Source organism: Nicotiana tabacum, chromosome 18 (assembly GCF_000715075.1).
Source record: "Nicotiana tabacum cultivar K326 chromosome 18, ASM71507v2, whole genome shotgun sequence".
In the NCBI taxonomy this organism is placed as follows: domain Eukaryota; kingdom Viridiplantae; phylum Streptophyta; class Magnoliopsida; order Solanales; family Solanaceae; genus Nicotiana; species Nicotiana tabacum.
This window is the reverse complement of record NC_134097.1, coordinates 4,885,964-4,910,482: the sequence shown is the minus strand read 5'-3', so window position 1 is coordinate 4,910,482 and position 24,519 is coordinate 4,885,964. Positions and strand designations below refer to the sequence as shown.

At 36.0% G+C, this 24,519-nt stretch overlaps 2 protein-coding genes across 3 annotated transcripts; both read left to right on the top strand.

Annotated features, from left to right (window-relative positions):
* Nucleotides 1-14,484: 14,484 nt before the first annotated feature.
* LOC107792823 (nuclear pore complex protein NUP43) lies at nucleotides 14,485-18,911 on the top strand. Of its 2 annotated transcripts, none has more exons than XM_016615062.2 (5): nucleotides 14,485-15,252; nucleotides 16,300-16,369; nucleotides 17,980-18,268; nucleotides 18,360-18,433; nucleotides 18,575-18,911. In XM_016615062.2, exons 1-5 carry the CDS (start codon nucleotides 14,597-14,599, stop codon nucleotides 18,626-18,628), a joined length of 1,143 nt encoding a protein of 380 aa, XP_016470548.1. In that variant the 5' UTR covers nucleotides 14,485-14,596; the 3' UTR covers nucleotides 18,629-18,911. The 2 variants fall into 2 exon arrangements, with proteins under 2 accessions (XP_016470548.1, XP_016470549.1); XM_016615063.2 differs by having other exon boundaries at nucleotides 14,487-15,252; nucleotides 18,031-18,268.
* Nucleotides 18,912-20,090: 1,179 nt separating this feature from the next.
* Nucleotides 20,091-24,519, top strand: LOC142172862 (large ribosomal subunit protein bL35c-like). The gene is made up of 3 exons (XM_075236548.1): nucleotides 20,091-20,457; nucleotides 21,182-21,298; nucleotides 24,184-24,519. The coding sequence occupies exons 1-3, from the start codon at nucleotides 20,182-20,184 to the stop codon at nucleotides 24,256-24,258; spliced, it is 468 nt and encodes a 155-aa protein (XP_075092649.1). The 5' UTR covers nucleotides 20,091-20,181; the 3' UTR covers nucleotides 24,259-24,519.

Genomic DNA, 24,519 nt, shown 5'->3' with positions numbered 1-24,519 from the left:
GAAGAAACAGGAGAAGAAATGATAATTAAACTCATATTGATAATTAAAATGATGAAATCAATATTCAAAAAGCTCAAAATATCAAAAACTACTAAAAAGAGTAAAAGAAATCATCTATTGTAGCAGCTGATGTTCAAAAATTGACCTAAAAAGTGAAACTCTTCTATTTATATAAAGCTGGAATTTTCGGACAAAAATGCCCTATCGGAGGTTCTGCGACCCCACAATTCCATGTGCGGTCCGCACTTTGCTTCAGCTTGAAAAGGTTGGAAATCTGCGACCCCATAATAATGAAGTGTGGCCGCACTGCCCTCTTTCTGCGGTCCGCACAATAATGCATGCGGCCGCACTTTGTTCTTCTGCGGTCCGCAGATGAAATTGTGCGGCCGCTTAGCTCTTCTTCTGTGGTCGCACAATAATTGTGCGGTCCGCAATTGTGTTGGACTGGAGGTGAAGGTTCTCTGAACTTTTGCTCAGACCCAACTTCTACGGCCGCATAATTCGTGTGCGGTCCGCATCTTGCAACATTCTTTGATAGAATTGCTTCACGACCTGTGGCCGCAGATGATATTCTACGGTCTGCACTTTGAGCTTTTGTGCCTGTTTTTGTCCTTGTATTCAGATTACTCCTTCTTGAGTTGGATTTCATTTCGGAACCTCATCTTCCAATATTCCTGCAATTAAGTATATTTTATCAGTTTTCGGGAACACAATTAAGCGTTTTTGGACTAAAATAAAAGCTAAAAGGCGCTAATAAGTAGTCAAAATCCCCACTTATCAGTACTCCTTACTTATTAGGCAAATTTTGCGACTGTATTCATGAATGCAGTAGCGTGAATACAATGATTACAATCGCACAACTGGACTTCCCTATTTTTAGGCGAATTCCGCTACTGTATTCATGAAACTAGTAGCGCAAATACATGGATACAATCGCGTAACAACTGAATAGTAGCTATAGGAAGTAATTATGTATATGGTAGTTATAAGAAGTTAATAGCCACTAAACAATAGTGGTTTCTGAAAATTTCTTTTTTAAAAAAAAATTCCCCTTCCCTCTGATTTCTTTATTGGAGTTATTATTATTTTGGTGATTCGAACTTACAACCATGGGGTATTAACCATTTGAGCAACTTTTTGTCTGATACCAATGAGAAATTTTCTTTTGGGTGAGACTCACCCAACAATAGTTGTGTGAGGCCATTCTCTGTTTTTGACAAGTGTATTTGTGAGATCCATTTGCTGACATTAAATTATAAACAAAGAAGAAAAAGTGAGTTAGTGGAATGTGGGCCAACTGAAAGGATTAAATAAAATAAAAATAAAGGTAAAGTGGACTGTGGGTCCCATGCAAAACCACAAATACCATCTAAAATGAATTGAAGAGCTCCTCCTTCTCATTTTTACCACATGAAACAATACCCAAAACAAAACAAAAAAATCCAAACACCATTTCTTCTAATGTATTAAGGTATTATTCACTCTGATTTTAAAGCTTTAGCAATTGAAGATGAATTTAGAAAGATATAAAATATGATAATAAAAATAAAAAACCAAGAAGAAGACAGATATATACAAAATGTATATGGAGTATTACGTTTGGATAGAATGCCGTTTTCCTTTGATTGAATATAGATTTGTTGTGGCCTTCGTTGGACTCTGTTGATCAACAATGCAAAATGGTGAGAAATTTTGTGGGAGTATGTACTCTCTTGTGATGGCCAAATATGGTAATTAAGGAGGAAAATGTGTAGGGTCCATCCTATTCAACAATAGGCATGTGCCTATGAAATAAAACTTGGCTGGAAACTCTTTCTTGAAGCTAAAGTTTGGAAATAAGTGGAGGAGAATAATACATCTCCTGTAGCATTTTTAGAGGCTACGTATTTTGCTCCTATAAAAGGAGGAGCTCTCTCACTTCTTCAAACATACCATCAGAAAGAGAGAAAGAAAGAGTGAGGGATCACAGACATGGTATAAGCAAATAGTCTGTGAGGAACATAGAGAGTGTGAGCGATATTATAGTGAAGTAAAAATATCAAAAGAGGGTTATTTATTTTGAGTGTTGTAGTGGTCTTTGGAGTATTTTACTCGGGCCTACAAAGTATAAAATTTCTTGCTATAATAATATGATCTTCTCCTCTCGGGGTCGTGGTTTTTTCCCTTATTCAGAAAGATTTTTCATGTAAAACTTATGGTGTCATTATCACTCTTTTATTCTTATTGATTACCGTATCTCGGTGTTATATTATTATTCTGCATTTATTATTGTGAATATCATTACTATGGGGGTTTATGCCCAATAACTGGTATCAGAGCACAGGTTTTGCTCGTTCACAAAAATACTATTCACTGTCAGCAGTACTATACTCGGTAAAAAAAATGTTCGAAGTAAAGTACGAGGTAGCAAAATTCAATGGAGATAGCGATTTCTCAACATGGCCAAGAAGGATGAGGGCAGAGATTACACAAGTTACTAGATGTTGATTCCAAAAAGCCTGATACCATGAAAGCTGAGGACTAGGCTGACTTGGATGAAAAAGCTGCTAGTGCAATCAGGTTGCACTTATCAGATGATGTGGTAAATAACATCATTGATGAATGCAGCGCATGTGATATTTGGACAAGGTTGGATGTCCTATACATGTCCAAAATATTGACAAATAAATTATACCCGAAGAAGTAATTATACACATGGGTGAATGTACGAATATTTTGTCATATTTAAATATGTTTAATGGACTAATCACACAACTCGCCAACCTCGAAGTAAAGATCGATGAAGAAGATAAAGACATCTTGCTTTGGAACTCGTTGCCATCTTCGTACGATAATTTGGTAACAACCATCATGCACGGTAAGACCACCATTGAGTTGAAGGATGTCACATTGGCTCTTCTACACAATGACAAGATGAGAAAAAATCCTAAGAATCAAGGACATGCTCTTATCACAAAAGGTAGAGGCAGGAGTTACCAAAGGAGTTCCAAGCAATTATGGTAGATCCATAGGTCATGGAAATTCCAAGAACCGATCCAAGTCAAAAGCCAGAAAGTGCTATAATTGCGATCAACCAGGTCACTTCAAAAGATATTGCCCAAATCTAAGAAAGGGCAAAGGTGAAAGCAGTGGCCAACAAAATGACGACAACACAACTGCGACAGTGCAAAATAATGATAATGTTATTCTCTTCATAAATGAGGAAGAGGAATGCATGCACTTGGCAGGTCCAGAGTCGGAATGGGTGGTTGACACATCAGCATCTTACCATGCTACCCCGGTAAGAGATCTTTTTTGCAGATATGTAGTAGGTGATTTCGGCACTGTGAGAATGGGTAACACGAGTTACTAAAAGATTGAGGGGATTGGTGACATTTGCATCAAGACAAATATTGGATGCACATTGGTTCTAAAGAACGTGCGGCATGTACCTTATTTGCGGATAAACTTAATCTCGGGAATAGCTTTGGACCGAGATGGATACGAGAACTAATTTACAAATCAAAAGTGGAGACTCACCAAGAGATCATTGGTGATGATTGCAAAGGGAGTTTCTCGTGGCATGTTGTACAGGACCAATGCAGAAATATGCTGAGGTGAATTGAACGCGACACTAGATGAGATTTCTGTAGATTTGTGGCACAAAAGAATGGGTCATATGAGCAAGAAGGGATTGCAGACTCTTGCCAGGAAATCACTCATCTCTTTTGCCAAAGGTACAACGGTAAAACCTTGTGACGACTGTTTATTTGGTAAGCAACATAGAGTCTCATTTAAGACATCGTCTGAAAGAAAATTGAATATACTTGATTTGGTATATTTTGATGTCTGTGGTCCAATAAAAATTGAATCGATGGGCGGTAACAAATATTTTGTTACTTTTATTGATGATGCTTCACGAAAATTGTGGGTTATATCTTGAAAACCAAAGACCAGGTATTTCAAATTTTTTAGAAGTTTCATGCTCTGGTGGAAAGAGAGACGTGCCAAAATCTAAAGCGTCTCCGAAGTGACAATGGATGTGGGTACACTTCAAGGGAATTTGAAGAGGTTTGAGCCATGTGATCAGACATGAAAAGACAATTTCTGGAACCCCACAACATAATAGTGTAGCTGAGAGGATGAACTGCACCATTATTGAGAATGTGAGAAGCATGCTCAGAATGGCTAAAACTGCCTAAGTCATTCTGGGGTGAAGCAGTTCAGACAGCCTGTTACCTAATCAGTAGGAGTCCGTCAGTTTCATTGGAGTTTGACATCCCAAATAGAGTTTGGACCAACAAGGAGGTGTCCTACTCACATCTGAAGGTGTTCGGTTGCAGAGCTTTTGCACATGTACCAAAGGAGCAGAGAACAAAGCTGGATGATAAATCCGTTCCCTGCATATTCATTGGATATGGAGATGAAGAGTTCGGGTACAGATTATGAGATCTTGTAAAGAATAAGTTGATCAGAAGTAGAGATGTAATATTCCAAGAAAGTGAAGTTGGAGCTGCAGATAATCAGTCAGAGAAGGCCAAGAATGGTATAATCCCTAACCTTGTTACCATTCCTTCTACTTATAACAATCCCACAAGTACAGAAAGTAGGGCCAATGAGGTTGCCGAGCAGGGGGAGCAACCTGGTGAGGTTATTGAGCAGGGAGAGCAACTTGATGATGATGTCGAGCAAGTGGAGTACCCTACTCAGGAAGAAGAACAACTTGAACATCTAAGGAGACCATAAAGGCCAAGGGTAGATTCATGCAGGTACTCTTCTACATAATATGTCATCATTAGTGATGAGGGGGAGACAGAAAGTCTTAAAGAGGTGTCGTCCCATCCAAAAAAGAACCAGTGGATGAAAGCCATGCAAGAAGAGATGGAATCTCTACAGAAAAATGGCACATACAAGCCATTTAAACTTTCAAAGGGGTAAAAGACCACTCAAATGTAAGTGGGTGTTTAAACTCAAGAAAGGTAGAAATGGCAAGCTGGTCAGATACAAAGCTCGATAGATGGTAAAAGGCTTTCAACAGAAGAAAGGTATTGATTTTGACGAAATTTTTTCACATGTTGTCAAAATGACTTCTATTCGAACAATTTTGAGCTTACCTAGATCTTGAAGTAGAGTAGTTGGATGTGAAAACTGTATTTCTTCATAGAGATTTGGAAGAGAAGATTTATATAGAATATCCAGAAGGATTTGAAGTAGATGAAAAGAAACACACGGTGTGCAAATTGAAGAAAAGTCTTTATGGGTTGAAGCAGACACCAAGGTAGTAGTACATGAAGTTTGCCTCATTCATGAAAAGTCAAACATACATAAAGACCTATTATGATCTGTGTGTATATTTTAAAAGATTTTATGATAACAACTTTATTATATTACTATTGTATGTGGATGACATGTTGATTGTAGGACAAGACAAGGAGCTGATTGCAAAGTTGAAGAGATATTTGTCCAAGTCATTTGATATGAAGGACTTGGGCCCATCACAACAAATTTTGGGGTTGAAGATTGTTCGAGAGCGAACATGCAGAAAGTTGTGGCTATCTCAGGAGAAGTACATTGAACGTGTACTGGAACGCTTCAATATAAAAAGCGCTAAGCTAGTCAGCACACCTCTTATTGGTCATCTGAAGTTAAGCAAGAAGATGTGTCCTACAACAATGGAGGAGAAAGGGAACATGGCTAGAGTTCCTTATTCTTCAGCAGTCAGAAGCTTGATGTATGCAATGGTATGCACCAGACCTGATATTGCTCATGGAGTTGGTGATGTTAGCAGGTTCCTTAAAAATCCTGTAAAGGAACATTGGGAAGCAGTCAAGTGGATACTCATGTACCTAAGAGGTGTCGCAGGATATTACTTGTGTTTCGGAGGATCTGATCCAATCTTTAAGGGCTATGCAGATGCTAATATGGCAGGTAACCTTGATAACAGAAAATCCACTATAGGATACTTGTTCACATTTTCAAGGAGAGCTATATCATGACAGTCGAAGTCGAAGAAGTGTGTCACACTCTCTACAACTGAAGTAAAGTATATTGTTGCTACTGAAGTTGGTAAGGAGATTGTATGGCTGAAACGGTTCTTCAAGAACTTGGATTGCACCAGAAGGAATATATAGTCTATTATGACATTCAAAGTGCAATAAACTTGAGCGAAAACACTATGTATCATGCAAGAACAAATCATATCGATGTGCGATATCACTGGATTGGAAAAGATAGAGGACAGATCTATGCAGGTCAGGAAGATTCCTACAAGTGAGAATCTTTCAGATATTCTGACCAAGGTGGTACCAAGAGACAAGTTCGAGCTATACAAAGAACTTGTCGGTATGCACTCAAACTAGCAACCCCAGTATTACCTCCTTCAGGTGAATAGGACTGGGGGAGAGATTTGTAGGGTTCATCCTATTCAACAATAGGCATGTGCCTATGAAAAATAACCTACCCAGCAACTCTTTCTTGGAGCCAAAGTTTGGAAATGAGTGGAGGAGATTAATACATCTCCTATAGCATTCTTGGAGGCTACGTATTTTGCTCATATAAAAGGAGGAGCTCTCTCACTTCTTCAAACACACCATTAGAAAAGAGGAAAAAAAAGAGTGAGGCATCACAGACAGAGTATAAGAAACTAGTCTGTGAGAAAAATAGAGAGTGTGAGCGATATTGTAGTGAGGTGGGAATATTAAAAGAGGGTTATTTCTTTTGAGTGTTGTAGTGGTCTTTGGAATATTTTACTCGGTCCTACAAAGTGTAAAATTCTTTGGTATAGTGATATCAGTTGCTCCTCTCGGGGTCATGATTTTTTTCCTTATTCAGAAGGATTTTTCACCTAAAAATCTTGGTGTCATTGTCACTCTTTTATTTTTGTTGATTACCGTATCTTAGTGTTATATTATTATTTTACTTTTATTACCGTGAATATTATTACTGTGGGGATTTATTCCCAACAAAATGGCTTCCACATTTTTTCTTTCCCTCCATTTCTCTTGTACTATTTGTTATAAAATCTTGAATTATGGTGGATGTCCATAACCACCAAAGGAGTAATGATCACTACTCTTCTTCATTATCTCCATAACTTTCACTACTATAATACTTATGGAGTTATGATTGTAACTCTATAACCTCCCCATGATCTTCCTCCATGATCTCAAATGCTTAATGACATATTCAGTGACATATTTCTTCACTTTTCATGCCTATATAAAAGTTTTGTAATAGATGGAAAGATAACACAATTGAATAAGAAATAAGAATCTGTCCCCTCTTCCTCTCTATATCTCTTGCTTGTTTTTCCTTATTCTATATTGTTACTTTGAGCTATATTTCATAACACGTTATTTGCACGAGTCTCTAAACTTTTCTGAGCTCGAGTTGATTTTTCTAATTTAATTCGTACACTGACGGTTATCTGGTGTCGTTATGACGTGCACAACAACAATAACAACCCAGTATAATTTCACTAGTGGGGTCTGGGGAGGGTAATTTGTACGCAAACCTTACCCCTACCCTGGGTTAGATAGGTTGTTTCCGATAGACCCTCGGCTCCCTCCCTCCAAGAACTCCCACCTTGCTCTTGGAGTGACTCGAACTCACAACCTCTTAGTTAGAAGTGGAGGGTGCTCACCGCTAGAGCAACCCACTCTCGTCAATGTCATTATGACGTGCACATTTTTGCCAATAGAAGAAAAGGTAAACATTATACTTTATCTTTCTTCACATCAGGTGAGTAAAGCAATAAACATTTCTTATTAGAAACTATCAAATATTTAACGTACTGTGAGTGCTACTTATTACTGTGATTAAAAAAGAAGATGATATATTTTGGTCATACTGATTAGAAGCATAAATCTTCTAAGAAAAACTTCCCATCTTTATCTAGGTTGATTAATTACTTCTTTGAAATTCGGAAAACAAACCAGCTATTGAGAAAGTGTACTTCTAATTTATGGTCGTATAACATGAAAGCAAGCAGCGATTAGTATGACCGTGGCCTACTTGATGCTTGCTACCGAGTCACTATTTTTAAGTATTTTTTATGAATGATGCACAAGCTACAACTGGTAAGTTGTTACCTATAGTGTCATTTTTCAGGTAATATAATTATGTGAATGCTGAATTTATGTATTAGTACTATATATGTGTTGTTACCTCTATGTAGTACTTTTGATAAATTGATTCACTAATTGCTTGGTTGTAGTGAGTGAAGGAAAGTCTATGACGTTAAATCAAATCCAATAGGCAGGGTATCCCCAGAGAACAACAATATTTTTTAGAGAGGCTCAAGAAATATTATGACAAGGATTTTATGATCCATTTAAACTCTAATAGAGTTTACAAGAACTGTCCTGACCACAAGAACAGGTATATTTCATATGTCTACTTGAAACTTAATTTACTTGGTGCATATTGTCACAAAGTGATAAATTTTTATAGGCTCGAAAGTGAGTGTGCATTTTGGCCTATTAAGATATTGGTTAAGGATAATACGGTGGTACAAGTTCCAGCGCACCATGCGGGTAAGACATCGGATTTAAGTCTGGGTGCACCATGATAAAAAGAGTTAGGTTTGAGTCCAAATCATTACGTCCTAACATGCCGTTATATGGGTAAGACATTGAGTTTGAGTCCTAATGAACCATATTGATAATATAATGATGACTAAAGAAAAATAATGTATTTTTCGTGAAAAAGCATGATGCTAGTCTCACTTGATTTGTTCCATTCTTGAAGTGAATGTGATAGCGATGCATAATAAATCTAAATAAAGACAAGTGGTTGACCAATGAACGTGGGCATGCCAAAGACAAAAATAATAATAGTCACTGTTATGGTAATTGTAAAAAAGAGAATAATAATGGTTCTCAAAATAATCCTTCAAAGGTGAAGGAAATGTGTATCAATATGGTCTGTAAATGTGAGGCACGTTCAGACGATTATAGTCCATTTTTTGAAAGAATGCGACTTGTTAGCATTATAAATGCAGACTCACTCCTGAAAGTGAATATGGAAATATATATGTGATACAAATTATGCATAAGAATGTGCTTATGTATAATTGAATAAATACTGCAACTCACCTCTACAAGAGGTTTGAGAGAAATAAAGATAATGAATATTACTGTGTGGTTACATGAATATGTCATTGGTTGCGTATATGTGGTACACCAAAAATATTTTATCGTGCCTTATAAAAGGTTATTAAAGTCTAAGTTAAAGCAAGAAATTATTTTGCTTATGATAATTTTGACCATGACAATTATTATGATATAATTTTCTCCGTGAAGGAGACATTCACCATATAGATGGTGTGACAAAAGATCTTGTAGTACAAAAATTAATTAAGAGCTCCAGAAAAATTAATTTGTTACTACCCGGATGAATGAAATTGTTCATGACATTGATATTATGGTAAGTCTCAAAAGAAACTTTTTGAGTTTCAAATATATTAGTCAAAGTGGTTGGCATTTGAGACTATAGATGAAATGAAGATTGAATATCTTCAAATTACTATAATCATACCGGATAAATATAAAAGGTTACCCGACTTTTCTTCTATTTATACTACACAAGTATAAGCATGATGATGGAATCACATGCCACAAGTAAACTAGAGGTTTATTGAAATAAATATTTAGTTGGCATGACCGATTGACCATCTCGGTTCAATTATGATGCGAAAAATTAATTGAGAATTACATTGGCATATATTGAAAAAATATAAGATTCTTCAAGAATTCTCTTGTGCTGCTTATTCTCATGATATACCAGTTAAGGTTGTGATTGAATCCCTTGATTTCTGGAACGAATAAAAGGTGATATATATATATGGGCCCAGTCACCTGCCATGTGGATATATATATATATATATATGGGCCTAGTCACCTGCCATGTGGACCATTTACTATTATATGATTTTAATAGATACATCTATTGTATGCAGGGGTGTTCATGGTTCGGTTTGGATCGGTTTTCCCCTAAAAAGAAACCAAACTAAGTAAGTCGGTTCTTCAAATATTGAAACCAAACCAAACCAATTAAGTCGATTTTTTATCGATTCAGTATTTATCGGTTTTGGTCGGTTTTTCGGTTTTTTCAGTAATTTATCAGTTTTTTTTCTTAAATATGAGATATACACTACCAAACACATATTCTGGAGACTACATTTTCAACGTAACACTATCAAACCATTTGCTCTTTGAGAAATCTATTATTTACCAAGATATATTGATGATAATTGAATCAACAGGTGATAAATAATTTAAGTAATCAATTAAAAATCAATTATTTTTAAAATGAAATAAATTCTTGTACTTACCAAAAGAAAACTAAAATCAAACTAGAATATAAAGACAAAGAATTAGATTATTATAATAGCAAAAAACTAGATTAAAATATAAACGACTAATATGTACTATAAAATTTTAGAAACTTTATATAAAAATATACATATATATATATATATATATATATATATATATATATATATATATATATATATATATATATATATATAGGTGTAATAATAAATGTAAATAGCTACTTCTATAGTCGGTTTGGTTCGGTTTTTTCGGTTATTTTTTTATTAAAACCAAAATCAAACCAAATTTGATCGGTTTTTAAAATTCAAAATCAAAACCAAACCAAACCTAAAAAGTATCGGTTTTTTTGGTTCGGTTTTCGGTTTGGTTCGATTTTTCTAGTTTTTATGAACACCCCTAATTGCATGGTCACATGTGCGTTTGTTATCAACTTGCAGTTTGATTTTTGCAAGGTTGTTTGCTCAATTTATTAGAGCATAATTCCAGAATATAAATTTTGATAATTTATCTTGATAATGCTGGTTTAAATCCAAGTTGGTTTAGCAGAAATTGTATGCATCCAATTATAGTTAACCATTGGTTATGAGAACAAAACTCCCAAAAAGAAATTTGGTATGAGGTGTATTATTTAATAGACAGTAGCATTTGTACGCATCTAGCCAACAAGTTATGATAAATACTCCCTATCACAATCGGTTCAGGGTCAGGAACCAAATAATTTTTATTTAGAAATATGGATGTGCTATATGATTTAATTGTGTCACCACAATGCACAAAGATGGGTTCCCAAAGAAGGTTGCGAAATATGTTGGTGATCCCAACTTTAGGGGGAGAAAATGGGCAGCTGAGAAAGTGATACGTGGAATGAATTATTATGAATACAATAGATCCTCGTATAAGAAAATATGAACTTGAAATTCAAGTGATAATTCATTTGCAAATTATTGCCAGACGCATTTGCTGACCCAAAGCTAAATGTCATATTTCAGCTGCTAATGCTCCAAATAGAATAAAATCCATGAGGGACAAAGTCTATATCACACAAGAAGCGTAACAGACCAATCAGTTCCAAAGATAAAACTCCTTGAAGAAGGAGAGGAGCAAATGTTCAAGATAGTCATAATAAGGAGGCAAGTGCTCTAGAAGAGCACCACAACATAACACTTCATAAGACCCCATGGGAGAGGCTCAGATACCTGAAAATAATGAGATCTCGATAAGTTATGTCTTTATTGAGTGATGATGAAACAGATGCAAAATGATCATCAACGATATTGTTAATATAATGTGGCGCTCAATATTATTAATATTGACAAGGATCTTGAGCTCAAATCTGTCATGAAATTTGGACAGATAAATGATTGACCAAATGAAATATACGTAATGAAAATTGACTTCACCTGAAAAATATGAAGTTGGACGGATAATCCCAACACCTGAAAGTATAAAGCTAGTGGTGGTATAAATATGTTCTTGTGCGAAAAAGGTCAAGTCGATAGACATAAAGATGACTTGTGACACAAGAAGATTTGTAAATATCATGGCATTGATTATATAGAGACATGTTCTCCTGTGGTTGATGTAGTCATTTCAGGTTTTAATTTGGCAATACGTGAAAAACTTGATATGCATATATAAAAAAAATCATTGAAGGATTTAAACTGTTCTGAAGCATATTAAGGTTCCCAAGAAACTTATTAGATAAAGTTTCATCAAATCATTATATGGATTAGACCAATCATGGTGTACATGATTTATTTTTGTGTCTAGTGTAATTGGTGCACTAATGTATCTTGCTAGAACCATAAGTATAATAATATTCTAGCGATATATAGTTTTACTCCTATGTGGAGATATTGAAAATGATTAGTGTTATATTACAAAAGGAATCCTTGATATAGATTTATTTATTCTAACAAATACTGTCAAGATTTTGTTGGTTATGCAAATGCAGGCATTTTTCTAAAGTTCGTTCTTCAAATAATCTATTTGCATACGAGGATACTGCCATATTATTATTCTACAAGGCAATTAATTGTTGATACTTATTCAAGTCATGCCAAAATAAGCAACTGATAAAGCAAGTGACTCAACACACAACAGACGTGTGAATTTTCTTTGAAGAGAAGATTCCAATAATAGTGAAGGCAATGATATTTGTTTATCTCAATTATAAGAAGGATTTAAAGTTCTTGAAGCACATAAAGGTTCAAGGGAAACTTGTTCAATAAAGTTTCAGAAATCCTTATACGAATCGAAGCAATCAGGGAGGATATGGTACAATCACTTTAGCGAGTATTTGCTAAAGAAATGGTACAAAAATGACCCTATTTGCCCTTGTATCTTTATTAAGAGGTATGGATCTGATTTTGTCATCATAGCTGTGTATGTTGATAACTTGAATATCATTGGCACTTCTAAAGAGCTTTCAAAGGCCGTAGAGTGTTTGAAAAAAGAATTTGAAATGAAAGATCTTGGTAAGACAAAATTTTATCTTGGCGTACAAATTGAACATATAACAAATGGAATTTGTATCCATCAATCAACATATACTGAAAAGGTTTTAAAGCAATTTTACATGGGTAGTACACATCCATTGAGTACCCCAATGGTTGTGAGATCGCTTGACATAAATAAGCACCCATTTCGGCCTCAAGAAAATGATGAAGAGCTCGTTAGTGATGAAATTCAATATCTTAGTGCAATTGGGGCAATGATGTATCTTGCCAATAATACCCGGCCAGATATTGCTTTTGCAGTAGGCTTATTAGCAAGATTCAGCCCCTCCCCAACAAGAAGACATTGGAATGGTGTTAAGCATATATTTAGATATTTTCGGGGAACTCTAGATATGAGATTGTTTTATTCTAATGAATTCAAGTTAGAAATGATTGGTTATGCCGATGCATGTTATTTGTCTGATCCAAAAGTCGGATCTCAAATAGGCTATTTGTTTACATATAGAGGTACAACTATATCACAGTGTTCAATGAAACAAACAATAGTTTCCATATCTTCAAATCATGCTGAGATAATAGCTATTCATGAAGCTAGTCGGAAATGTGTTTGGTTTAGATCAATAACTCAGCATATTCAGGAAATGTGTGGTTTTCTTATGGAAAAAAAAGATAGTCCAACTACACTATATGAAGACAATACTGCTTGCATTGCTCAACTGAAAGGAGGATACATCAGAGGAGACAGAACAAAGCACATTTCACCAAAGTTCTTTTTCACGCATGATCTTCAACAAAATGGTAAAATTAATGTTCAACAGATTCGTTCATATGAAAATTTGGTTGATCTGTTCACTAAGGCATTACCAATTTTAACATTTGAGAAGTTGAGACAGAAGATTAGAATGCGCCGTCTTCGAGAAATAAAGTGATGTTTTCATGAGGGGGAGTATGATACGCGATGTACTCTTTTTCCCTTAACATAGATTTTGTCCCACTGGGTTTTCCTAGTAAGGTTTTTAACGAGGCATCAAATAAAGCGTATTACAGATATGTGTACTCTTTTTCCTTCACTAAGATTTTTTTCCACCGGGTTTTTTTTTAGTAAGGTTTTAACGAAACATATTATCCACGGACGTCTAAGGGAGAACGTTATAAAATCTTGAATTATGGTGGATGTCCATAACCACCAAATGAGTAATGATCACTACTATTTTTCATTATTTTCATAACTTTCACTACTATAATACTTATGGAGTTATGATTGTAACTCCATAACCTCCCCATGATCTTCCTCCATGATCTCAAATGCTTAATGACATATTTCTTCACTTTTTATGTCTATATAAAGATCTTGTAATAGATGGAAAGATAACACAATTGAAGAAGAAATAATAATCTCTCATCTCTTTCTCTTTATATCTCTTAATTTGTTTTTCTTTGTTCTATATTGTTACTTTGAGCTATATTTCCTAACACTATCTATTTAGTTTTCTATTTATTGAATATCAATATATGATGTGGGAACCATATCAATAAAAAATTCACTTTTTCTCCTTATTTATTTAAATCAATTCGATGTCTATAAGTGGACCCTACAAATACACTTGTCCTACAAGTATTATTGGTGGTTCCACCCAAAATAAAATTTCTCGAGACCAATAGATTAAAAAACAAAATCAGTCAATATCTATCTTTTCATTGAAAAGGTTTTCATTTTTCAAATAGTAATGCAGCAAAAAGTAAACCAAAACCTCACTCCCTCCTTTTAACTCACAGTCCAATCTCAGCTAAAACCCTCAAAGCAAAAAACCTCATTCAACAATGGCGGTAATCACCTCTTCTTCTTCTCAACAACTCCAAGTCCACCGTTTCCCTCAAAACAACTACATTGATTCCCTCCGTTTTCTCCCTCAACTCTCCGCTTTTCACCGTCACATCATCCTCGCTACTTTCAACTCCGACTCCTCCAGCTCATCAATCCAAATCCTAAATTTAATCCAAAAAACTTCAGATTCAGACTCAAACTCAAACTCACCAGAAATTACACTTCAGTCCTCACTCACAACACCTTCAAGAATCAGTTGTCTTAAAACTTCACAAAACCCCAATAAACCCCTTATTGCTGCTTCCACATTTTCGGGGCATTTGTTGGTTTATACAGCTGATTTGGTTAATGGGTCGTTGGATTTTGTCGATTCGGTAAAGGGGTTTCATTTGGGTCGGGTTGCGGGGATTGATGTGAGTGAAAATGGGTCGGAGTTTGTGAGTGTTGGGGAGGATGGGAGGATTAATTTGGTGAGTTTTGTTGGTGGGGGGTCGAGTTCTAAGAGGGTTTTTGATGGTAATGGGTTGATTTCATATGGGGCGGTTAAATGGGCGTCTCCGGTGGAGTTTGTGAGTGGTGGATTGGGGTTTGGTCTTCAATGGTGGGATCAACGACGGCCCGGGGGACCGGTTTCACAGTTTAAAGGGAATTGGTAATTGAACTTTTGTTTTAATTGCTTATCATTTCTTGTAATAGGCGATACATACTAGTTGAGAATATGTTTTAGACATTAGCACTTATATTGTAGGTCTTATGCTTTCTAAGAGTGGTTTAACCTTTCAGAGATTTATACCTTATATACGGAACTTCTTGTACTTATTATTTGTATCTGCATAATATTGGTCAATGAGGATTTATATGGCTGATACCAACTTGTTTAGGCGTAGTGGTACTAGTTGTTGCTATTCATGTTTTGTAATAGGGCATAATGGAAGAAAAAGATCTATATAGACGATACATGTTAGTTGAGAATATGTTTTGGATGTTAGCACTTTTAATGTTGGTTTTATGCTTTCTATGAGTGGTTTAACCTTTCAGAGATTTATGCATTTGATCTCTGAGTTCTGTCCAAGTTTTTTGTTGGTGTAGTATCATTAATGTATATCGATGGTGTATATTTTTGGTTCATTTTTGCATTTCTTTGATTGCTTTTGTTAGACTTCTTACTTGAGGAATAATTGATAGTACCAGTAGCTGAAATTGATGTGAAGACACTGACTTCTTACAATGGTACCTCTGCTGTAACCTATAGGTCTAAATCTTAGTTAAGGTAAATAAGAGTGAGCATGTCTTGAATATAGAAATTGAGCCAATATATACTTCACAGATGATATGTGTCAGCGTATTAGTTTTTTCTGTGCTATTGTATTGGAATTGACCTATCGAAAGGAAAAAAATCAAGGATGAGAAAAATGTAATCTTGGAACCTTTCTCATAGCATGAACTTGCAGTTAGGGCTTGTCTCGTCCCTTAAAATGTCAAAATTAGAAAGTGACATGTTTATTCTCAACCTGCAATCCCGAATTGAGGACGGGTTTTTGGGGTGGACAAGTTGATTAGGCCGAATAATTCCATATGTCCCTTAGTTATAGCATGAAGACGCTTTTTTGTGATTCTATAGTCTGCATCCTTTAACTGGCCAAGAGTGTTGTTCTGTATTGTTGTAAGTCCTTTTTCTGAAAGTTTATTTACATCGCAGGACTCGTGGATCAACTTCTGGCATTGTACATTCAATTGATATTCATCCATCAAGAAAGCATACTTGTCTTGTAAGCTGATATTCCTGCCTTACCTTGAACTCTTGATCGACAATGCTTGTCGCCCCTCGTTCCTGAACCTTTTATTTTCTTCCTTTTTGATAACGGTGGTATTTGAGTCAACTTGTGTGCACCTGGTCTAGTCCACCAGGTAATTGTTACTGGCGGAGGTACACAGGAAATCTACTCTTCAAGATTTAGGCAAATGGGAAGAATTTACCTCGATTGCCTTTCCTGTGGCCGAGGTCGTCATCTCAGCTCTTTAACCACTAAGGTCACCCCTCATTCACTACCTTAACAAGCTGAAACATAAAACTTAATTTTCAGTTTTATTAGCTAGTAGGAGGTGAACTTATGGCTAGAGTAGAACAGAAGTACAAGAAGTGATAATTTAGAGAAGAAAGCTTGTGACTACCTCGACTTTCAGTTGCTGATAAAATGAAACATTGTGCCGCTTCAATGTGGTTAAAACATGTAAAGAGATTATCAATTACCATTTCTAGAGGAGTGAGGGAATTATTAGTTGCATTGGTGACGAGGAGTTCATCAGTGCCATTTGACGCAGTGTTGTGAAGAGCGGGAAGCGAGAAAAAGCGACAAACCCCATTTCGCTTAAAGCTTAAAGCGAGAAGCGAAGCGCTCACTTTTTTGAAGTGAAGCGAAATTTAAAAAATAAATAAAAAAATATTGCATAGACAACACATGTAATTGTAAGCAAATGTTCAATACTTCTCTGTTAATAACTGGAAAAATTGGGCAGTAAAATTCTGGAAAAAATTCGCCAGCATTTCGCTGCTTTTTGGACGTTTAGAAAGAAAAAGAATAAGAAGAAGAAGAAGAATGGAAATCAGAAGTTCAGAACATACCTGTTGAAGTCTTGAACTTGAAGTTGAAGAAGAAGAAGAACAACCCTAGTTGATGATTTGAGATTCTTTAAGAAATCAGAAGTAGATGAAGAAGAAGTCGCTGCTGTTGGAAGTTGAAGAATACTAGTCGCTGTTGTTGAAGATCAGTGTTTAATCCAAAAAACTTGTTTTTAATAAAATAGGGTTGGGTATTTTAATACAGAGAAGCGGACGCTTCTTCTCTTCGCTCCGCTTTCCCCGCTTCTCGCTTTTTACAGAGAAGCGGTCGCTTTTACTGACCTGAGTCGCTTCAGCAAGCTGAAGCGCTGCCTTTCACGCTTCGCCTCGCTTCTCGCTTAAAGCGATGAAGCGAGCGCTTTTTTAAACACTGATTTGACGTCATAACTAGACTAGAATACATCAAAAAACTGTAGCTAATAGCATAACTATACAGATGTCTCAAATGAGTATGTTATCTTTATTTAACCCATGATAGATCTGAGGGCCTGCCCTTTGACAATCTCTTAAATTAAAGTTCATTTCCAAGAAATCAACTGAAGTCAAAATTCAAAGGACCAATTAAATGAAGTTTCTTGTCTTTCTTTTATTTTCTTCATTTTTTTTGGAGGATGTGCAGGTATAGTGGGGAGGGGAGGGGAGAGGAATGGAGTGGAGAGTGACTGGAAAATTTTAGACGCAAAAGAAACATGTAACTAGTACTATTTGTCAATTAATTTCTGGGTTATGACTGAGAATGGTTGGATGTTTTTCTATTAGGCTTGCAAGGTTGTTTCGAGTTTCACGTCTCCAATTCTATTGTTTTTGAAGGCTGGAGGTTCTTCTGGTACTGTGTTTGCATGGGACCTTCGCTGGCAACAGCAGCCCATAATACTTGCTGGTGTCGGAACCAGTGATTTTTCTGCCCTTTCACCATCGGAAAGTGATGTTTGGGAGGTCCACTATGACAACTATACTACTTCATCCAACTACCGTAACATCTCAGAATCACGTGTTCTTCCTGCCATGATTTGCTCAGAAGATGGCATTCTTGCCGTAATTGAACAAGGTATAATGCGTTCAGACTTCTTCTGCATGTTATTTCTTATGTATTATTTCTGATTGTCTGAAGCTGATCTGGTTCGTCTTCATTTGCACAGGTGAAGAACCCGTTGAGCTTCTTGCTGAACCTTGTGCCATCAACAGCTTTGACATTGATCGACAAAACCCCTCAGTAAGTGAAACCTTATCTGATAACTTTGATGTGCTTATGTTCTTTAAGAGAATCATTTTCGTCTCTGTGTTACATTTCATTTTCGTAGCAACCTGTTACTGCTATGCATACATATATAACATCAAGAACGCTACGTTGCAGGACATTGTTTGTAGTTTGGAGTGGGAGTCGATAGCCATCTTGACAAGGTCTTAACTGCTGCTTATGAAGCTGAGAACTTTGAAAGACTAGTGCTTGTGAAGCTGAGAACTTTAGCTATATGGCGACGGGTTATCGTTGTTGTATTTTGAGTTTGTTATATAGTTAAGCACTTCAGTTTTGGTCATTTGTTGATTATGAGAAAGTCTGCTGTTTTTTTTTCTTCACTATGAGAAAGTGTTGCTGTAAAGGAAAAATGCTGGCAAAGCTAAAGGAATTACAATGCTCTTTAGGTACTTTTATAGCATAGAATATTTAACTGTTCCTCTTCTGGTGCCCACACAGTTGAATTTTGGCCAGTACAAGGTTATAGATTATATCTAGCACTTCCGTTCATCCATAATGACAAGTACTAATACTAGAGAAGATTTAACCAAAATGTGAAAGACAGAAAAAATGTGAAACACAATAAAAATCGCTAGCAGTCCTAGACAAAACACTATCAGACTAGCGGACAAAACACTATTAGACTAGCCGGCGCAACGAGGAGAAATGCTCGACTACCCCCTAACCTACAACAATAATGCTCGACCTCCCCATCTTACTATCAAGGGCCATGTCCTCGGAAATCTGAAGTCGCGTCATGTCCTGCCTGATCACCTCGCCCAAATACTTCTTGTGCCGCCCTATACCTCTTCTCGTACCTGCCAGAGCCAAACGCTCAAACCTCCTGATCGGAGCATCTAATCAAAACATGGAAAGAAAAATAACAAAAAATTGCGCCATGTTTTTTAAAATCTAGTTAAAGGATCGTCCATCCAATAAAATAAACTTGAGTTCATTTACCCAGTAGAAGACTTAGAATAGGTCTTTCTGTTAAATTAAGAAGAATTAACTTCAATAACCGATCGCCCAACCATTTAAACAAAATATATTCATTGAATGTATAATATATGTATAATTCATATATAATATGTGTATAACCATATAGAATTTATATACTTCTTTTATTTTAATTTATGTGAACATATTTTCTTTTTAATCCGTACTAAAAAGAATGACACCTTTCCATATTTGAAAATTATTTATTTTTATGCAATTATTTATAGTTACACAAAATATATATACCTCATTTTATACCACAAGTTCAACATTTTTAGTTTGTGCAAAAAAGAATGACCTATTTCCATATTTGAAAATAATTTATCTTTATTCAATGATTTATAACCATACAAAATATAATAATACATGTGCCTCAATTTACACAAGTTCAAATTTTATTTTATTTTTCTAAAACTCCATGCCCAATTAAATAGATTTATATAAATAAAATGGAGGGAATACAATTTATATATACCGGTCAGTGAAACTAAACATTAAATCAAATCACCTATTTAGGTAAAGATAGATCTTTCATTAAAGGACCACATACCAGCCAACTAACAGTGTCAAGTGTAATTTCACGAACAAGAGGGGTTTGTTTTTATTATTTCCAAAAGTTAAATTGAGGTCCATAAAACTTTAGAAAAATACCACAAAAGGATAGAGAACTCCCTTCAAATCCTCACATTATCCATATACTACTACCCCTTGAGAAAAACGAAGCTCAAATGTTACTGACAATGGCTTCTTCTTCTTCAACTTCACTATTCTCCACATTTCTCAACCTTTCCCCTCAAAAAACTACTGGTTTTACTTGCCGTACATCAGTTAAAATCCCATCAATTACCAAGAAAACTTCCCTCAATCTCAGTTCTTCACATAACATTTCAACTTTTGCCCCAATTGTCTTCAACAAAGTCTCTTTTGCTGCAACACCCTCTAATGGAAATCCGCAGCCTTTGACTGTAGTTTGTGCCAAAGGGTACAAAATGAAGACCCACAAAGTAAAGTTTGCATTTTTAATCACTTTTTTTATGTTTTTTGTTTTGTGTGTGTATGTTTGTTGAGGAAGTTTGGTGATGAATGTGAATTAGGCGTTTGAATTTGTTGGAAATTTTACACTGCAAAATTCACTAACGGAAACTCACAGCCATTGACTGTAGTATGTGCCAAAAGGTACAAAATGAAGACCCACAAAGTAAAGTTTGCATTTTTCTCAATATTGTTTTTTAATGTTTGTGTGTATGTGTGTTTGGTTTTGATATGTAGGAGGTTTTTTGTGGTAATTGTGATATTGGGTGTTTGAATTTGTGATAAGCTCGGAATTTTCAGGCTTCAGCAAAGTAAAGTTTCTATTTTGCTCGCTATTTTGATATTTTGTGTCTGTTGAGTTTTGATGATGAATGTGAATTGGGTGTTTGATTTTGTGATAATCTTGGAATTTTCAGGCTTCAGCAAAGTATGCTTCTAATTTGATGTTGTGTGTGTTTGATTTCGATTTGTGCAGAGTTTATTTGTGGTAATTTATATTTTGGGTGTTTAAATTTGTGATAATCTTGGAAACTTCAGGCTTCAGCAAAGTAAAGTTTCTATTTGCTTATAAAGCATGATGTATTTGTGTGTGTGTTGTGGGGCCGGGGGGGGGGGGGGAGGTCAATACGTGTGGAGGTTTTCTGCGGTGAATGTGATTTTGGGTGTTTGAATTTGTGATAATCTTGGAATTTTCAGGCTTCAGCAAAGAGGTTTAAGGTATCAGGTACTGGGAAGATATTGAGGAGGAGAGCTGGGAAGCAGCATTTGCTTAGGAAGAAGAATGCTAAGAGGAGAAATAGACTCTCCAAAACGGTTTGACCTCTGTCTCTGTGAACTCATAAATTCTGTTGTGAATGCTTACTTAAATTAAAAATTTATCAAATATTGTAATGGTGATCAATGAATTTGGGAAGAGACTCCATATTTATTTTGCATCGAGAAGATAATGAAAAGAGATGCTAAAGCGTGTGAAACATTCCGGGGAAATATTTCAAAAAGAATTTTCGAGTGCAAATAGCTACTGCTGGTTTGCAGTTCCCAGCGACGAAAAGAACTTATTTATTCATGTAGTTTTTGGTTAAGTATTGCTCAATTTTGTGTCAAACGAATACTTATGCAAAACACGCTATGACAAATGTTGTTATTCTACTAGACGGTAGTGAAGAGAGAATATACTTTATTTATCTCCATAGCTGGTTCATTTGGATTAAAGGAACTGTGGTCTCTCTATCAATATTTACTGCATAAGGTTTAACAACAGCAACTACGCGTCAATCCAAACAAATTGGGGTCGGTAGATATTAACTTCTTCCTTTAAGCTAAACTCAATATAATCATCATTCTTACCTCGTAAGGTATGCGGGTTGAAAATCCTTTGGAGCTATTCTTAAATAATTCAACCCATCTTGTCGTGTATTAGATAAGCTACACCCCCTCCCTATTCTTCTCTCCCTGGCGGTGTAGTATGCCATACTTAGAAAGATGCCCTTCACTTAATTGTGTGAGCTCCCCGCCAGCTCATACTCCTTATCAACAACCAGGAGGTTGACGCTCCATTCACGTCCATCAATAGAAGGAGAATGCTACTTCCCTAAATCAAGGGACGATGTGCTTTCAATTCCATACAGCTACCTCCAAGCTCTTCCACTGCCTGAATTACCAGCACAGTCTTTGTTTGTTTTGTTCAACTCAAACCTCTATTATAGCACTTTCTCAACTCTCTCAAAACTTATATAATGAATGTGATGAACATGTATTAGCTTTGATAACAGTAACTATACCCTCGAAAGCATGTAGACAGAAGGCCCTTTTTTCGGACTGTCTTGTTTTCAGGCCTCCACGGCTGTCCGGGGTTCTCCATTCTCAGAAAGCTTCAATTTTCCCATATGTGCGCAAGCTTGCGAATAGTTTCTGCGGTCACTCTGTATAATTTATTAAATCGGTTATGCTTGTAGCTACCCTGGGGGAATACGTGTAATAGCCCCGCGGGGAATCCCCGTCCTTCTGTAAATGATTGCTGAATAGGGTTTAGGACTATGCCCTTGCTTTCTGATATTCATAAAAAGGCCTAGGTATTTTGGCTAGCCACCAGTTGGCATGATTAGTTGACTATCTTTGCGTATACAATAAAGCAACGACAAGTGTCAGAATCCCAAGCGAGTTGGAGTTTGTTGTGGGAATCTTCACTGTCCCTTATGCTTCTTTGAACCCGTTTCAACTATTTTTATGGATCTGTGAAATAAAAATGTCCATGACTAAGAAGTTAGAATGTCATTTACGCAGTTGTTAGATACGTGATATTTGAATAATTCCTAACAGTTCATAGATTCATCCCATGATTGCACAATATTTGGTCCAGTTCCTGTAAGTGTGCTTGACATGTAAAGTACAAGTTTATTATTTATAACAGCAATGTTCTCGAGAAATGCCCTGTACGCTTTTCTATTCCAACACAATGGACCAAGTATGCTTCTGCCATAGGTGTAATCTAAATGATATTTGTGCTAATAGCCGAGGATCTATCGGAAACAGCCTCTCTTCCTTCATAAGGTAGGGGTAAGGTCTGCGTATACATTACCCTCCCCAGACCCACGCGTGGGATTGCACTGGGTTTTTTGCTGTTTGTTGTTGTAGACTTGCACAAATACACAGAGGTACCGAAAGAGTTGGAGATTATGATTATAAACCATCGTATTGTACGCACTAGACTTTTTCTAGATGTCTTAGAGTTTGATGTAATTTTGAGAGTAAGATTTTCCAAGTGTTTGGTGACAGGTTCCGGTAATGCAACTTCCCTTCTTCTGCATGCCATCTTGCTCTATAATATAATCGATGCGAATGAATGACAGTACACTTGAGGATACATTAGTTGCAAATTCATATTTATTGAAATTGTGAGAGTCACTTTTTGGTGTTGAAGAGATTGACTATATGCAATATGCAAATAGGCTCTGGTTCTGACCATCTTCCTCTCAACTTCTACGGCCGTTCAAAGTGATTAAATCTGCTTTGAACGCTTAATAAGGCACCGTGTTGATGAAACTTTATGAATACACGGCTTACACATTTTCTTGACCTCCCCCTCCCTCCACTTTCTAATATCTGCCATATCCTTTCTAACCTGTGAGTATGGAATTTCCTCCATTGAAGATGTTTACTTTTGCGTAATATTATTGGGGCCTCTTATCTTATACCACTAGAAAATCTTGCTATAGGTGATTCTTGGCCACAAATTAGAACATGGAAAATACTCAGCAACTAAATCTAGCTCCCTTGAGTCTGTTTATCATTTATCTTTTGTGTTAATATTTTTTTCCTTTTTGGTGTTCATTTGCTTATATTTGTTTGAGCAGTAGTACTTTTTCTAACGCTTAGTTGAGTCCAGAAACTAGCTGATTGACCTCTTATATGTGTGCCGTGTTGCCTTTGTAAAACGAATGGTACCACATACTCTTTGAGTAAGCAAGATCAACCATACATTTGATTTCTCTTGAAATTTGGAAGCCTATTCTTAGCGCAAGATAAAACGAGTGCTGGTTTAACTGTTTCACATATATAGAACGAACTTAAGCCAAAAACGTAGAGAAGGAAACACGTCTATTTTCTGGCTCGTGAAACTCTCTAACTTCCGCTGTAAGATATGCAGTATGTTCTCCTCAAAGTTAGATGGCTCATAATCTTGATGTTTGTGGATACAGGTACAAGTTGATCGCAGCGACTACAACAATGTAATAGGTGCATTGCCTTATCTGAAGGTAAACCGGGCCAATTAAGGTCAAGATGCAGTTAGATACAGACTCTTCTTCAAGTTGCAGAGCTCGACGGGGTTCTCTCTTTTTGTATAGAGGATGAAGAAAACACCATTTCTTGATTACCCTTTCCAACTTTAATCCATCTGAAATTCTTGTACTTATGATTTTTCAAATCATTTTGACTTGTTAAGCACCAGTAAGTTCTGTTTCCTTTTTCCTTGTAACTTACTAGAAACTCTTCAGCATCAACTTATAATGATCATTTGTAAGTTTTTTGTGCAA